The sequence below is a fragment of the Manacus candei genome, unplaced genomic scaffold (assembly GCF_025592945.1).
Source record: "Manacus candei isolate 608988 ecotype Guabito, Panama unplaced genomic scaffold, ASM2559294v1 h1tg000522l, whole genome shotgun sequence".
In the NCBI taxonomy this organism is placed as follows: Eukaryota; Metazoa; Chordata; class Aves; order Passeriformes; family Pipridae; genus Manacus; species Manacus candei.
In genome coordinates, this window is record NW_026138570.1 from 193 (window position 1) to 17,486 (window position 17,294).

The 17,294-nt window shown below is 53.6% G+C and overlaps 1 protein-coding gene and 1 long non-coding RNA gene across 6 annotated transcripts; one reads left to right on the forward strand and one right to left on the reverse strand.

Moving 5' to 3' along the window:
• Positions 1-357: 357 nt before the first annotated feature.
• On the forward strand, positions 358-15,012 carry SNRPA (small nuclear ribonucleoprotein polypeptide A). Its single transcript, XM_051776432.1, is given in 9 exon segments — positions 358-385; positions 1,522-1,618; positions 2,666-2,838; positions 4,629-4,799; positions 8,762-8,782; positions 8,784-8,843; positions 8,845-8,931; positions 11,654-11,742; positions 14,737-15,012. Coding segments are annotated over 8 exon segments (834 nt in total). The 5' UTR covers positions 358-385; positions 1,522-1,545; the 3' UTR covers positions 14,897-15,012.
• Positions 14,917-16,813, reverse strand: LOC127465901 (uncharacterized). 5 transcript variants are annotated; one of them, XR_007902447.1, is made up of 5 exons: positions 16,771-16,813; positions 16,388-16,616; positions 15,992-16,033; positions 15,450-15,836; positions 14,917-15,126 (listed from the first exon to the last, which is right to left on the reverse strand). It is a non-coding gene; the product is annotated as an uncharacterized LOC127465901 (long non-coding RNA). The 5 variants fall into 5 exon arrangements; XR_007902446.1 differs by lacking the exon at positions 16,771-16,813 and having other exon boundaries at positions 16,596-16,746; XR_007902445.1 differs by lacking the exon at positions 16,771-16,813 and having other exon boundaries at positions 16,388-16,746.
• Between the last annotated feature and the right edge of the window lie 481 nt (positions 16,814-17,294).

Below are 17,294 nucleotides of genomic sequence, written 5' to 3' on the forward strand. Positions count from 1 at the left end.
TCCAAAATTCCCCCCGGGACGCCCCAAAATCCCCCCTGGAGCCCCCAACTCTGCCCCCAGTGGTCACGTGGCTCTCACAGCCTGCTCGTCTCTGATTGGTTGAGGCCACTGGTAGGCGGGACTTGCCGGCCGTTCCGCGCCACCATTGGCTGTTTTGACCCGGCGGGGGCGTCACCCCCTGCGTGCCCTTCTTCGGGCGAAAGCGCGGCCTCAGCGAGCTCGGCACTGATTGGTCGCTACCGTCGCGCCCTTTGCTGTCATTGGGCAAGGCGGACGGCGGGCGGGCACAGGGAGCGGTTCTGCGCTGCCATTGGCCGGGAGGAGGCGGCGCGCGTCCCTATTGGCTGAGAGCGGGCGGCGCACGCGGCTGAGGCGGCGGCGGGAGGTGCGTGAGGGAAGGGGCGGATTTGGGGGATTTGGGGGGTTTTGGGGGCGTCTTTGAGGGGTTTGGGGGGTCCTGGAAGCGTCTGAAGGGGCTCGGAGTGCGTAGGTGGGGCTTCGGGAGGGTTTGAGGGGGTTTTGGGGGTTTTAAGGGGGTTGGGGGGAACTGAGGGGGAACCGGGGTGGGCTGAGGGGATTGGGGGGTTCAGGGAGGCACTGGAGGGTTTTGGGGGGCTCGGGGGGGTCTGAGGGGGTTTGGGGGTTCAGGGAGGCACTGGAAGGGTTTTGGGGGGGCTTGGGGGGGTCTGAGGGGGTTTGGGGGGGTTTTGAGAGCAACTGGGGGTTCTGAGAGGGGGTTGGGGGAGACTGGAAGGGTTTTGGGGAGATTTGGGGGGTTTTGAGGGGGACTGGAGGGGTCTGAGGGGAGGTGGAGGGTTTAGGGGGGCACTGGAAGGGTTTGGGGGGGTCTGAGTGGTTTTGGGGGGTTTTGAGTGGAACTGGAGGGGTCTCAGGGGGGGTGGGGGTTTAGTGGGGCACTGGATGGGTTTTGGGGATGTTTGGGGGGGTCTGAGGGGGGGGTGTTTAAAGGGGAATTGTGGGTCTGAGGGGAGGTGGAGGGTTTAGGGGGACACTGGAAGGATTTTGGGGAGGTTTGGGGGGGGTTTGGAGGGGTTTTTGAGGGGAACTGGGGTGGGCTGAGGGGGGATTGGGGGGTTTAGGGGGACACTGGAAGGGTTTTGGGGGGGTCTGAGGGGATTTGAGGGGGCTTGGAGGGGAACTGGAGGGGTTTTGGGGGGGTCTGAGGGGGTTTAGGGGGGTTTTGAGGGGAACTGGAGAGGTCTGAAGGGGGGTGGGGGGTTTAGGGGGGCACTCGAAGGGTTTTGGGGGGGGTCTGAGGGGGTTTGAGGGGAACTGGAGGGGTCTGAGGGGGGGGTGGGGGGGTTTAGGGGGGCACTGGAAGGGTTTTGGGGGGGTCTGAGGGGGTTTGGGGGAGTCTGAGAGGGGAACTGGGGGGGTCTGAGGGGGTTTGGGGGGGGCTTGGAGGGGTCTGAGGGGACCCTTGGGGGGTCCGGGGGGGGGGCATTGGGGTGGTCCCAGCCCCCCAACCCCCCCTGAGCCCCCCCCTGTGCCCCCCAGGAGGGGATTTTGGGGGTGGTCCCAGCCATGGCAGTGCAGGACCCTCGGCCCAACCACACCATCTACATCAACAACCTCAACGAGAAGATCAAGAAGGATGGTGAGGGGGGGGGTTGGGAGGGGGTTTGGGGGGGGTCTCTGAGGGTCTGGGGGGGTCTCTGAGGGGTCCCAGAGGGGTTTGAGGGTCCCAGAAGGTCCCCTGAGGGTCCTGGGGGGTCTCAGAAGGTCCCCAGAGGGTCTCTGATGGGTTTGAGGGTCCTTGGGGATCTCAGAGGGTCCCAAGGGTCCCTGAGGGTGCTGGGGGGTCCCAGAGGGTCCCAGAAGGTCCCTGAGGGTCCTGCGGGGGTTTTGAGGGTCCCAAGGGGTCCCAGAGGGGTTTGAGGGTCCCTGAGGGTCCTGGGGGATCTCAGAGGGTCCCAGAGGGTCTCTGAGGAGTTTGAGGGTCCCCAGAAGGTTCCTGAGGGTCCTGGGGGGTCTCAGAGGGTCTCTGAGGGGTTTCTGAGAGGACTGAGGGTCCCAAGGGGTCTCTGTGGGTCCCAGGGGGGTCCCTGAGAGGTCTGTGACCCCCCCACCATTCCCCCCCAGAGCTGCAGCAGTCTCTGTACCCCATCTTCTCCCAGTTTGGGCAGATCCTGGACTGGGGGGTCTCTGAGGGGTTTGAGGGGTCCCAGGAGGTCCCTGAGGGGTTTGAGGGGTCTCTGAGGGGTCCCTGAGGGGTCTCTGAGGGTCCCTGAGGGGTCTCTGAGGGGTCTCTGAGGGTCCTGGGGGGGTCCTCTGAGGGGTCTCTGAGGGGTCTCCTGTCCCCCCAGAGCTGAAGAAGTCGCTGTACGCCATCTTCTCCCAGTTTGGGCAGATCCTGGACTGGGGGGTCCCTGAGGGGTTTGAGGGGTCTCTGAGGGTCCTGGGTGGTCTCTGAGGGGTCTGTGACCGGTCTCTGAGGGTCCTGGGTGGTCTCTGAGGGGTCTGTGACCCCCCCTTGTCCCCCCCAGAGCTGAAGAAGTCGCTGTACCCCATCTTCTCCCATTTTGGGCAGATCCTGGACTGGGGGGGTCTCTGAGGGGTTTGAGGGGTCTCTGAGGGTCCTGGGGGGTCTCTGAGGGTTCTGGGTGGTCTCTGAGGGGTCTGTGACCCCCCCTGTCCCCCCCAGAGCTGAAGAAGTCGCTGTACGCCATCTTCTCCCAGTTTGGGCAGATCCTGGACATCCTGGTGTCGCGCAGCCTGCGCATGAGGGGCCAGGCCTTCGTCATCTTCAAGGAGCTGAGCAGTGCTGGCAACGCCCTGAGGTCCATGCAGGGCTTCCCCTTCTATGACAAACCCATGGTGAGACCCCAAATCCATCCTAAATCCATCCTAAATCCATCCTAAATCCATCCAAACACACCCCAAATCCATCCTAAATCCTTCCAAACACACCCCAAATCCATCCTAAATCCATCCCAAATCCATCCAAACACACCCCAAATCCATCCTAAATCCATCCCAAATCCATCCAAACACACCCCAAATCCGTCCAAACACACCCCAAATCCATCCCAGCTGATCCCAAATCCCATTCCAGAGGATCCAGTTCACCAAGACGGACTCGGACCTGATTGCCAAGATGAAGGGCACGGCCCCAAATCCCCCCCAAATCCCCCCCAAATGATCCCAAATCCCCCTCACATGATCCCAAATGATCCCAAATGACCCCAAATGATCCCAAATCCCATTCCAGCAGATCCAGTTCGCCAAGACGGACTCGGATGTGATTGCCAAGATGAAGGGCACGGCCCCAAATCCCCCCTAAATGATCCCAAATCCCCCCATAATGATCCCAAATCCCCCCCCAAATGATCCCAAATCCCCCCTAAATGATCCCAAATCCCCCCAAATGATCCCAACTGACCCCAAATGATCCCAAATCCCGTTCCAGCGGATCCAGTTCGCCAAGACGGACTCGGACCTGATTGCCAAGATGAAGGGAACAGCCCCAAATCCCCCCCAAATCCCCCCTAAACGATCCCAAATCCCCCCTAAATGATCCCAAATCCCCCTCACATGATCCCAGCTGATCCCCAATCCCAATAATTCCCATTCCAGCGGATCCAGTTCGCCAAGACAGACTCGGACCTGATAGCCAAGATGAAGGGCACAGCCCCAAATCCCCCCCAGACAATCCCAAATCCCCCCCAAACAATCCCAAATCCCCCCTAAATGATCCCCAATCCCAATAATTCCCATTCCAGAGGATCCAGTTCGCCAAGACAGACTCGGACCTGATTGCCAAGATGAAGGGAACAGCCCCAAACCAGCCCCAAATCATCCCAAATCCCCCCTAAATGACCCCAAATCCCCCCCAAATCCCCCCAAACAATCCCAAATCCCCCTGAAATGATCCCCAATCCCAATAATTCCCGTTCCAGAGGATCCAGTTCGCCAAGACGGACTCGGATGTGATTGCCAAGATGAAGGGCACGGCCCCAAACCAGCCCCAAATGATCCCAAATGATCCCAAATCCCCCCCAAATGATCCCAAATCCCCCCTAAATGATCCCAAATCCCCCTGACATGATCCCAAATGATCCCAACTGATCCCAAATCCCATTCCAGCGTATTCAATATGCCAAGACGGACTCGGACCTGATTGCCAAGATGAAGGGCACGGCCCCAAACCAGCCCCAAATCCCCCCCAAACAATCCCAAATCCCCCCCAAATCATCCCAAAATCCCATAAATCCCCCCCCAAACCATCCCAACCAATCCCAAATGATCCCAAATGATCCCAAATCCCGTTCCAGAGGATCCAGTTCGCCAAGACGGACTCGGACCTGATTGCCAAGATGAAGGGAACAGCCCCAAACCAGCCCCAAATCATCCCAAATCATCCCAAATCCCCCCTAAATGACCCCAAATCCCCCCCAAATGATCCCAAACAATCCCAAATCCCCCCATAATGATCCCAAATCCCCCCCAGCTGATCCCAAATCCCATTCCAGCGGATCCAGTTCGCCAAGACGGACTCGGACCTGATTGCCAAGATGAAGGGAACAGCCCCAAATCCCCCCATAATGATCCCAAATCCCCCCATAATGATCCCAAATGATCCCAAATCCCAATAATTCCCGTTCCAGAGGATCCAATACGCCAAGACGGACTCGGACCTGATTGCCAAGATGAAGGGCACGTTCGTGGAGCGGGACCGCAAGCGGGAGAAGCGGAAGCCGAAGGGCCCCGAGACCCCCAACCCCAAAAAGGGGGCGGGGCAGGGCGGGGCCCAGGGCGGGGCCCAGGGGGCGGTGCCGGTGAGGGAACGGGGAATTTGGGAATGGGGGAATTCCGGGGGGGGTTTGGGGGGGAGTTGGGGGGATATTGGGAACATTTGGGGGAATTTTGGGAAGATTTTGGGGGGATTTGGGGGGATTTTCGAGGATTTGGGGATGATTTGGGGGGATTTTGGGGGGATTTGGGGATGATTTAGGAGGATTTGGGATGATTTGGGAGGATTTGAGGATGACTTGATGGGATTTGAGGATGATTTGATGGGATTTGGGGGGGGGGTTGGGGATGATTTGGGGAAGATTTGGGGGTGTTTGGGAATGATTTGAGGGCATTTTGGGATGATTTGAGGGGATTTGGGGTTGATTTGATGGGATTTTGGGATCAGTTGGGGGGATTTGGGGGTGTTTGGGGAGGATTTGGGGGGATTTGGAGATGATTTTAGGGGATTTTGGGATGATTTTGGGGGATTTTGGGATGATTTGGGGATGATCTGAGGATGATTTGGGGGATTTGGGAAGATTTGGGGGGATTTTGGGATGATTTGATGGGATTTCATGGGAATGTGGGGATGATTTGGGAAGATTTGGGTGGATTTGGAGATGATTTTGGGGGATTTTGGAATGATTGGGGGGGATTTTGAGATGATTTGGTGGGATTTGGGGAGGATTTGGGAGGATTTGGGGACAACTTGGGGGAATTTTGGGAGGATTTGGGGACATTTGGGGATGATTGGGGGGATTTGGGAATGATTTGATGGGATTTTGGGATGGTTTGGGGGGATTTGGAGATGATTTGGGGGGATTTGGGAGGATTTTGGGATGATTGGGGGGATTTGGGAATGATCTGATGGGATTTTGGGATGGTTTGGGGGGATTTGGGAGGGCGTTGGGGGGATCTTGGGATAATTTGGGGGCATTTTGGGGATGATTTGGGATTTTTTGATTTGGGAGGATTTGGGGATGGTTTGGGCGGATTTGGGGGTGATTTGGGGGTGATTTCATGGGATTTTGGGCTGATTTGAGGGGATGTGGGGATGATTTGGGGGGATTTGGGATGATTTGCAGGGATTTTGGGGGGATTTGGGGATGATTTAGGAGGATTTGGGAGGATTTGAGCATGATTTGATGGGATTTGGGATTATTGGGAGGATTTGGGATTTGAGTGTATTTGGGGATGGTTTGGGGCTGATTTGGGGGGATTTGGGGCTGATTTGGGGGGATTTGGGGATGGTTTGGGGGGATTTTGGAGGATTTGGGGATGATTTGAGGATGATTTGATGGGATTTGGGAGGATTTGGGGCTGATTTGGGGGGATTTGGGGCTGATTTGGGGGGATTTGGGGATGATTTGGGGGGATTTGGGGATGATTTGGGTGGATTTTGGGAGGATTTGGGAGGATTTGGGGATGATTTGGGGATGATTTGGGGGGATTTTGGGAGGATTTGGGGGGATTTTGGGAGGATTTGGGGGGATTTTGGGAGGATTTGGGGGGTTTTGATGGGATTTGGGGGGATTTGGGGAGGATTTGGGTGGATTTGGGGGGATTTTGGGATGATTTCATAGGGGTTTGGGATGATTTTGGGATTTGGGTGGATTTGGGGACGGTTTGGGGCTGATTTGGGGGGATTTGGGGATGATTTGGGGGGATTTTGGGAGGATTTGGGGGGGTTTGATGGGATTTGGGGGGATTTGGGGAGGATTTGGGGGGATTTGGGGATGATTTGGGGGGATTTGGGGATTTTGATGGGATTTGGGGAAGATTTTGGGGGATTGGAGGGTGGGTTGGGGGGATTTGGGGAGGATTTGGGGGGTTTGGGGCTGATTTGGGGGGATTTTGGGCTGCTGGGATGGGATTTGGGGGGATTTGGGGATATTTGGGGGAATTTGGGGCTGATTTGATGGGATTTGGGTCTGGTTTGGGGTGGTTCTGCTGTAATTTGTGGGGTTTGGGGTGGTTTTGGTCAGTTTTGGGTGGTTTTCCTGTAATTTTGGGGAGGTTTTGGTCAGTTTTGGGGCAGTTTTGGTCTGTTTAGGGTGTTTTGGGGGTGATTTGGGTCTGGTTTGGGTGGTTTGGGGTCTGGTTTGGGGTGATTTTGCTCTAATTTGGGATTTTTTTTCTGTGCTTTGGGCTGGTTTTGGGTGGTTTTCCTGTAATTTGGGTGGTTTTGGGGTGGTTTTGGGGTGGTTTTGGTCTATTTTGGGGTGGTTTTGGGGTGGTTTTGGTCTGTTTTGAGTCGTTTTGCTCGAATTTGTGGTGAGTTTGGGTGGGTTTACTGTTTTTTGGGGCGGGTTTGGGGGGTCTTGGTCTGGTTTTGGGGTGATTTTGCTCTAATTTGGGATGGTTTTTTCTGTGCTTTGGGGTGTTTTGGGTGATTTTACTGTAATTTGGGGGGTTTTGGGTGGTTTTGCTCTACTTTGGGTCTGGTTTGAGTCGTTTTGCTCTAATTTGTGTTGTTTTGGGGTGATTTTACCCTATTTTGTGCTGTTTTGGGGTGATTTTACCCTATTTTATGTTGGGTTTGGGGTGATTTTGCTGTAATTTGGGTCTGTTTTGGGGTGATTTTGCTCTACTTTGGGTTTATTTTGAGTCATTCTGCTCTAATTTGGGGTGATTTTGCCACATTTGATGTTGTTTTGGGGGGATTTTGCTCTAATTTGTGATGGTTTTGGGGTGATTTTGCTGTAATTTGGGGTGGTTTTTGGGGTGCTGTTGCCCTGTTTTGGGTGGGTTTGGGGTGGTTCTGGTCTCTTTTGGGTTGTTTTGGTCTGTTTGGGGTGATTTTGCTGTAATTCAGGGTGGGTTTGGGGTGGTTTTTGGTCTGTTTTGGGTTGGTTTGGGTGGTTTTTCTGTAATTTGGGGTGGGTTTGGGGCGTTTTGGGTCTGGTTTGGGGTGATTTTGCTCTAATTTGGGATTTTTTTTCTGTGCTTTGGACCGGTTTTGGGTGGTTTTTCTGTAACTTGGGGGGTTTTGGGTGGTCTTGGTCTGGTTTTTGGGGTGATTTTGCTCTAATTTGGGTCTATTTTGAGTCATTTTGCTCTAATTTGGGGTGATTTTGCCACATGTTGTTTTTGGGGTGATTTTGCCACATTTTATGTTGGTTTTGGGGTGATTTTGCTCTAATTTGTGATGGTTTTTGGGGTGATTTTACTGTATTTTATGTCGGTTTTGGGGTGATTTTACTGTATTTTATGTTGGTTTTGGGGTGATTTTGTCACATTTGATGTTGGTTTTGGGGTGATTTTGGTCTAATTTGTGATGGTTTTGGGGTGATTTTGCCACATTTTATGTCGGTTTTGGGGTGCTTTAGCCCTATTTTATGTCTGTTTGGGGTGATTTTGCCCTATTTTATGTCTGTTTTGGGGTGATTTAGCCCTATTTGGTGCTGGTTTTGGGGTAATTTTGCCATATTTGGTGTTTGTGTGTCTCTAACCCCCTTTTCCCCCCCCTTGCAGGGTCTCCCCGCTCTGAAATTTGGGTTGTTTTGGGGTGGGTTTGGGGGTAGGTTTTGGGGGGGTTTGGGGTGGTTCTGGGCTGTTTTGGGGTGATTTTGCCCTATTTTATGTCGGTTTTGGGGTGATTTTGCCATATTTGGTGTGTTTCTGTCTCTCTAACCCCCTTTCCCCCCCCCCCCTTGCAGGGTCTCCCCGCTCTGTAATTTGGGTTGTTTTGGGGGGTTTTTGGGGTGGGTCTGGGCTGTTTTGGGGTGATTTTGCCCTATTTTATGTTGGTTTTGGGGTGCTTTAGCCCTAATTTATGCTGGTTTTGGGTGATTTTGCCCTATTTTGGAGTGTTTCTGTCTCTCTAACCCCCTTTTCCCCCCATTCCAGGGTCTCCCTGCTCTGTAATTTGGGTTGTTTTGGGGTGGGTTTGGGGTGGGTTTGGGCTGTTTTGGGGTAATTTTGCTGTATTTGGTGTGTTTTGGGGTGATTTTGCCCTATTTTGGAGTGTTTCTGTCTCTCTAACCCCCTTTTCCCCCCCTTGCAGGGTCTCCCCGCTCTGTCCCAGCCCCCCCCGGCTGCTGCACCACCTGGGGCAGCCCCCCTACATCCCCCCCCCGGGCATCATCCCCCCCCCCGGGGATGGCCCCCGGGATCCCCCCGGGGTCCCTGCCCCCCCAGCAGGGGCTGCCCGGCCAGATGGGGCCCCCCCAGACCGTGAGTGGGGTTATGGGGGGGGGTTGGGGGGGATATGGGGGGGTTATGGGGGGGTTTGGGGGGGGTTAGGGGGGGTTTGGGGTCCCTGCCCCCCCAGCAGGGGCTGCCCGGCCAGATGGGGCCCCCCCAGACCGTGAGTGGGGATTTTGGGGGGGGGATTGGGGAGGAATTTGGGGGGTTAACAGGGGTTAGGATGGGGTTGTGGGGGATTGGGGGGATAGGATAGGATTTGGAAGGGATTTGGGGGGGGTTGGGGGGGGATTTGGGGGGGATAGGGGGGGGATAGGAGGGGATATGGGGGGGATTTGGGGGGGATTTGGGTGGGTTTGGGGGGGACTGGGGGGGATAGGAGGGGATATGGGGGGGATTGGGGGGGATAGGGGGGGTCTGGGGGGATATGGGGGAGTTTGGGGGCGATAGGGGGGATTTGGGGTCCCTGCCCCCCCGGCCAGACGGGCCCCCCCCAGACCATGAGTGGGGTTTGGGGGGATTTGGGGGGGTTAGGGGGGATTTTAGGGGGATATGGGGGGTTAGGAGGGGTTAGGGGGTGTTTGGGGTCACTGCCCCCCCAGCAGGGGCTGCCCGGCCAGATGGGGCCCCCCCAGACCGTGAGTGGGGATTTTGGGGGGGAATTTGGGGGGTTAACAGGGGTTAGGATGGGGTTAGGATCGGGTTGTGGGGGATTGGGGGGGTAGGATAGGATTTGGAAGGGATTTGGGGGGGGTTGGGGGGGATAGGGGGGGATATGGGGGGGATTTGGGGGGCATTTGGGTGGGTTTGGGGGGGACTGGGTGGGATTGGGGGGGATAGGAGGAGATATGGGGGGGTTTGGAGGGGACTGGGGGGGATTTGGGGGAGTTTGGGGGGGATTGGGGGGGGTTTGGGGTCACTGCCCCCCCAGCAGGGGCTGCCCAGCCAGATGGGGCCCCCCAGACCGTGAGTGGGGATTGGGGGGATTTGGGGGGGATTGGGGGGATAGGAGGGGATATGGGGGGGTTTGGGGAGATAGGGGGGGTCTGGGGGGATATGGGGGAGTTTGGGGGCGATAGGGGGGATTTGGGGTCCCTGCCCCCCCGGCCAGACGGGCTCCCCCAGACCATGAGTGGGGTTTGGGGGGATTTGGGGGGGGGTTAGGAGGGGTTAGGGGGGATTTGGGGTCCCTGCCCCCCCGGCCAGATGGGCCCCCCCAGACCGTGAGTGGGGATTTTGGGGGGGTTTGGGGGGGATATGGGGGGTTATGGGGGGGATATGGGGGGGTCTGGGGGGGTTGGGGGGGATAGGGGGTTTGGGGGGCATAGGGGGCATTTGGGGTCCCTGCCCCCCCAGCAGGGGCTGCCCGGCCAGACGGGCCCCCCCAGACCGTGAGTGGGGATTGGGGGGGGTCTGGGGGGGTTGGGGGAGAATTTGGGGGATTAGGAGGAGAATTGGGGGGATTTAGGGGGGATTTGGGGGATTAGGATGGGATTTGGGGGGATTTGGGGGATTAGGATGGGATTTGGGGAGTCTGGAGGGAATTTGGGGGGTTTGGGGGGGGATTTGGGGGGGCGAGGATGGGATATGGGGGAATTTGGGGGGGTTCGGGGGGTAGGAGGGGATTTGGGGGGCGCTGGGGGGGGGTTGGGGGGATTTGGGGGGTTGATGGGGGGATTTGGGATATTTGGGGTGTTCAGGGAGTGGGTTTGGGGTGGATTTGAGGTATTTGGTGTGGTTTTGGATTATTTTGGGTGTTTTTCGTGTTCTGAGGGTGTTTTTGGGGTGTTTTGGGGGTATTTGTTGTATTTTTGGGATCCTGAGGGTGTTTTTGGGGTTATTTTGGGTATTTTTGGGTTCCTGAGGGTTTTTTTTGGGGTTATTTGGGGTATTTTTGGGATCCTGAGGGTGTTTTTGGGTTGTTTTTGTGTTATTTTGGGTATTTCTGGGATCCTGAGGGTGTTTTTGGGGTTATTTTGGTTGTTTTTGGGGTCCTGAGGGTGTTTCTGGGTTGGTTTTGGGGTATTTGGTGTATTTTTGGGGTTCCTGAAGGTGTTTTTGGGGTATTTTGTGTGGTTTTGGGGTGCTGAGGGTGTTTTTGGGGGTCCTGAGGGTGTTTTGGGGGTTATTTTGGGGTTATTTTGGGTATTTCTGGGATCCTGAGGGTGTTTCTGGGTTGTTTTTGGGTTTATTTTGGGCATTTTTGGGTTCCTGAGGGTGTTTTTGGGGTATTTGGTGTATTCTGGGTTCCTGAGGGTATTTTTGGGGTATTTTGGGTGTTTTTGGGGTTATTTTGGGGTTATTTTGGGTATTTTTGGGATCCTGAGGGTGTTTTTGGGTTGGTTTTGTGTTATTTTGGTTGTTTTTGGGATCCTGAGAGTGTTTTTGGGGTTATTTTGGGTATTTCTGGGATCCTGAGAGTGTTTTTGGGTTGTTTTGGGTTTATTTGGGGTATTTTTGGGATCCTGAGGGTGTTTTTGGGGTTATTTTGGGTATTTCTGGGATCCTGAGAGTGTTTTTGGGTTGTTTTGGGTTTATTTGGGGTATTTTTGGGATCCTGAGAGTGTTTTTGGGGTTATTTTGGTTGTTTCTGGGATCCTGAGGGTGTTTTTGGGGTTATTTTGGGTATTTTTGGGATCCTGAGGGTGTTTTTGGGGTTATTTTGGTTGTTTCTGGGATCCTGAGGGTGTTTCTGGGTTATTTTGGGGTTATTTTGGTTGTTTCTGGGATCCTGAGGGTGTTTCTGCCCCAGCTGTCGGAGAACCCCCCGAACCACATCCTGTTCCTGACCAACCTGCCCGAGGAGACCAACGAGCTCATGCTCTCCATGCTCTTCAACCAGTGAGGATTCCAGGGGTTTATGGGATTGGGGGCATTTTGGGGCATTTCAGGGGGGTTATGGCATTTTGGGGGATTTTTAGGGGATTTTTAAGGGATTTTTAGGGGATTTTTAAGGGATTTTTAGGGGATTTTTAAGGGATTTTTTATGGGATTTTTATGGGATTTTTTGGATTTTTAAGGGATTTTGATGCTGTTTCCTGGTTTTTTTATGGGATTTTTATGAGATTTTTAAGGGACTTTTTTAATGGGATTTTTATGGGATTTTTAAGGGATTTTGATGCTGTTTCCTGGGTTTTTTTATGGGATTTTTATGGGATTTTTAAGGGATTTTTTTAATGGGCTTTTTATGGGATTTTTAAGGGATTTTTTATGGGATTTTTACGGAATGTTTATGGGATTTTTAAGGGATTTTGATGCTGTTTCCTGGGGTTTTTTTATGGGATTTTTATGGGATTTTTAAGGGATTTTGATGGGATATTTATGGGATTTTTCTGGGGTTTCCTGGTTTTTTATGGGATATCCAGGATTTTTATGGAATATTTATGGGATTTTCTTGGGATTTTTAGGGGGTTTCTGGGATATTTATGGGATTTTGAAGGGATTTTTAGGGAGTTTCTGGGATATTTATGGGATTTTTCTGGGGTTTCCTGGCTTTTTATGGGATTTTCTGGATTTCTATGGAGTTCTTTGGATTTCTATGGGGTCTCTTGGATTTTCTGGGGTTTCCTGGATTTCTATGGGGTTTTTGGATTTTTATGGGATTTTTTTTTTAATTTTATGGGGTTTCTTGGATTTCTATGGGGTTTTTTGATTTTTATGGGATTTTTTGGAGTTTTATGGGGTTTTCTTTATTCCTGTGGAGTTTTTTGGGTCCCTGTGGGGTTTTTGGGATTCCTGAGGGGTTTTTTGTCCCCCCCTGACCCCTTTGTGCCCCCCCAGGTTCCCGGGGTTCCAGGAGCTTCACTGGGGTTTTTATGGGGCTTTGGGGATTTTTTATTGGGATTTTTGATTTTTATGGGATTTTATGATGGGAGTTTTATGGGATTTTCATGAGGTTTCTTGGATTTTATGGGATTTATGGTTTTTTTATGGGATTTATGGGTTTTTTATGGGATTTATGGGATTTTTATGGGATTTATGGGGTTTTTATGGGATTTATGGGGTTTTTATGGGGTTTTTGGGATCTTTATGGGGTTTCTTGGATTTTTATGGCATTTTTTTTATTCCTGTGGAGTTTCTTTGATTCCTGTGGGGTTTTTCTGTCCCCCCCTGACCCTTTTAACCCCCCCCAGGTTCACTGGGGTTCCAGGAGCTTCACTGGGGTTTTTATGGGGTTTTTTAGATTCCTGTGGAGTTTTTTTGATTCCCATGGAGTTTTTGGGATCCCTGAGGAGTTTTTTGTCCCCCTCAGGTTCCCGGGGTTCAAGGAGCTTCACTGGGGTTTTTATGGGGTTTTTATGGGGTTTCCTTTATTCCCGTGGAGTTTCTTCGATTCCTGTGGAGTTTTTTGGATCCCTGAGGGGTTTCTTTGCCCCCCCGACCCCTTTCTCCCCCCCCAGGTTCCCGGGGTTCAAGGAGCTTCCCTGGGGTTTTTATGGGGTTTTTGGGATCTTTATGGGGTTTCTTGGATTTTTATGGGATTTTTTGAATTCCCATGGAGTTTTTGGGATTCCTGTGGGGTTTTTGGGATCCCTGAGGAGTTCTTTCTCCCCCCCAGGTTCCCGGGGTTCCAGGAGGTTCACTGGGGTTTTTTTATGGGGTTTCCTTTATTCCTGTGGGTTTTTTTAGATTCCTGTGGAGTTTCTTTGATTCCTGTGGGGTTTTTGGGATCCCTGTGGGGTTTTTGGGATCCCTGAGGAGGTTTTTGGGATCCCTGAGGAGTTTTTTGTGCCCCCCAGGTTCCCGGGGTTCCAGGAGGTTCACTGGGGTTTTTATGGGGTTTTTATGGGGTTTTTTAGATTCCCGTGGAGTTTCTTTGATTCCTGTGGGGATTTTTGGATCCCTGTGGGGTTTTTGGGATCCCTGAGGAGTTCTTTCTCCCCCCCCAGGTTCCCGGGGTTCAAGGAGGTTCCCTGGGGTTTTTATGGGGTTTTTATGGGGTTTTTTAGATTCCTGTGGAGTTTCTTTGATTCCTGTGGGGATTTTTGGATTCCTGAGGAGGTTTTTGGGATCCCTGAGGAGTTCTTTCCCCCCCCAGGTTCCCGGGGTTTAAGGAGGTTCCCTGGGGTTTTTATGGGGTTTTTATGGGGTTTCCTTTATTCCTGTGGGGTTTTTTAGATTCCTGTGGAGTTTTTTTGGATTCCCATGGAGTTTTAGGGATTCCTGTGGGGTTTTTGGGGTCCCTGAGGAGTTTTTTACCCCCCCCAGGTTCCCGGGGTTCAAGGAGGTTCCCTGGGGTTTTTATGGGGATGTTTGAATTTCCATGGAGTTTTTGGGATTCCTGTGGAGTTTTTTGGGTCCCTGTGGGGTTTTTGGGATCCCTGTGGGGTTTTTCTGTCCCCCCCTGACCCTTTTCCCCCCCCCCAGGTTCCCGGGGTTCAAGGAGGTTCCCTGGGGTTTTTATGGGGTTTCCTTTATTCCTGTGGGGTTTTTTAGATTCCTGTGGGGTTTTTGGGATCCCTGTGGGGTTTTTGGGATCCCTGAGGAGTTCTTTCTCCCCCCCCAGGTTCCCGGGGTTCCAGGAGCTTCCCTGGGGTTTTTATGGGGTTTTTGGGATCTTAATGGGGTTTCTTGGATTTTTATGGGATTTTTTGGATTTCTATGGAGTTTTTTGGATTCCTGTGGGGTTTTTTGGCTCCCTGCTGTCCCCCCCTGACCCTTTTCCCCCCCCCCCAGGTTCCCGGGGTTCCAGGAGGTTCCCTGGGGTTTTTAGGGGATTTTTTGGATTTCTATGGAGTTTCTTTGATTCCTGTGGGGATTTTTGGATTCCTGTGGGGATTTTTGGATTCCTGTGGGGTTTTTGGGATCCCTGAGGAGTTCTTTCTCCCCCCCCAGGTTCCCGGGGTTCAAGGAGGTGCGCCTGGTGCCGGGCCGCCACGACATCGCCTTCGTGGAGTTCGACACCGAGGTGCAGGCGGGGGCGGCCCGGGACGCCCTGCAGGGCTTCAAGATCACCCAGAGCAACGCCATGAAGATCTCCTTCGCCAAGAAATGAGCCCAGAAACACCCCTGGGGACCCCAAAAACACCCCTGGGGACACCCAGAACCCCCCTGGGGGCACAGAACCCACCCAGGACCCCGAAATCCCACCCGAAACACCCCAAATCCCACCCAAAATACCCCAAAATCACCCTAAACCACCCCAAATCCCACCTAAAATACCCCAAATCCCACCCAGAACACCTCAAATCCCACCCAAAACACCCCAAAATCACCCTAAAACACCTCAAATCCCACCCAAAATACCCCAAGATCCCCCAGAGCAAGGCCATGAAGATCTCCTTCGCCAAGAAATGAGCCCAAAAGTGAACCCAGGGACCCCAAAAACACCCCTGGGGACACCAAAAACACCCCTGGGGACACCCAGATCCCCCCTGGGGGCACAGAACCCACCCGGGACCCTGAAACACCCCAAAATCCCACCCAAAACCCACCCAGAACTCCCCAAAACCATCCTAAAACACCCCAAATCGCTCCCAAAATACCCCAAATCCCACCCAAAACACCCCAAAATCACCCTAAAATACCCCAAAGTCACCCTAAAACACCTCAAATCCCACCCAAAACCCCCCAAGATCCCCCAGAGCAAGGCCATGAAGATCTCCTTCGCCAAGAAATGAGCCCAAAAGTGAACCTAGGGGCCCCAAAAACACCCCTGGGGACACCAAAAACCCCCCTGGGGACACCCAGAACCTCCCTGGGGGCACAGAACCCACCCAGGACCCCCAAACGACCCAAAATCCCACCCAGAATCCACCCAGAACACCCTAAAATCACCCTAAAACACCCCAAATCCCACCCAGAACACCCCAAAATCACCCTTAAACACCTCAAATCCCATCCAGAGCACCCCAAATCCCTCTCAAAACACCCCAAAACCACCCAAAATCACCCCAAAGCCCCCCAAATCCCACCCAAAACACCCCAAAATCACCCTAAAATACCCCAAGATCACCCAGAGCAACACCATGAAGATCTCCTTCGCCAAGAAATGAGCCCAGAAACACCCCTGGGGACCCCAAAAACAACCCTGGGGGCACAGAACCCACCCAGGACCCCGAAATCCCACCCGAAATACCCCAAATCCCACCCAGAACACCTCAAATCCCACCCAGAACACCCCAAAATCACCCTAAAACGCCCCAAAATCACCCTAAAACACCCCAAATCCCACCCGAAACACCCCAAATCCCACCAAGAACACCCCAGAATCACCCTGAAACCCCCCAAATCCCACCTGAAACCCCCAAAACAGCCCCAAGATCCCCCAGAGCAAGGCCATGAAGATCTCCTTGACCAAGAAATGAGCCCAAAAACCAGCCCAGGGACCCCAAAAACACCCCTGGGAACCCCAAAAACACCCCTGGGGACACCCAGAACCCCCCTGGGGGCACAGAACCCACCCGGGACCCTGAAACACCCCAAAATCCCACCCAAAACCCACCCAGAACACCCTAAAATCACCCTAAAACTCCCCAAATCCCACCCAGAACACCCCAAAATCACCCTAAAACACCCCAAATCCCTCCTGAAACACCTCAAATCCAACCCAAGATCCCCCAGAGCAAGGCCATGAAGATCTCCTTCGCCAAGAAATGAGCCCAAAAACCGACCCAGGCACCCCAAAAACACCCCTGGGGACACCCAGAACCCCCCTGGGGACACAGAACCCACCCAGGACCCCAAAATCCCACCCGAAACACCCCAAAATCACCCTAAAATACCCCAAGATCCCCCAGAGCAAGGCCATGAAGATCTCCTTCGCCAAGAAATGAGCCCAAAAACCAGCCCAGGGGCCCCAAAAACACCCCTGGGAACCCCAAAAACCCCCTGGGGGCACAGAACCCACCCAGGACCCTGAAATCCCACCCAAAACACCCCAAATCCCACCAAATCATCCCCAAATCCCCCCAAATCATTCCCGAATTCCCCCCAAAACACCCCAAATCCCACCCAGAACCCCCCAAAATCACCCCAAATCCCCCCAAATCATCCCCCACCCCCCCTAAATTCCCCCAAATCCTCCCAGACCCCTCCAAATCCCCCCAAATCCTCCCAAAAATCCTCCTGGATCCCCCAAATCCCCCCCAAACGCCCCCAAATCCCCTCCCCCAGGTAAGTTCAGCCCCCCCCAAATCGTCCCTTTGCCCCCCCCGAGGGGTTTTTTCGGGGGTCCCACCCCCCCATCCCCACATTGTGGGGGTCTCCCTCCATTTTTCGGGGTCCCCTCCCCATTTTTTGGGGTCTCTCCCCCATTTTTGGGGGTCTCACCCCCCCATTTTGGGGTCTCCCCCCATTTTTTGGGGTCCCCTCCCCATTTTTTGGGGTCTCCTCCCCCATTTTGGGGTCCCCCCAGCATTGTACCCAGGGTCTGTGACAGACATTGCACCTGG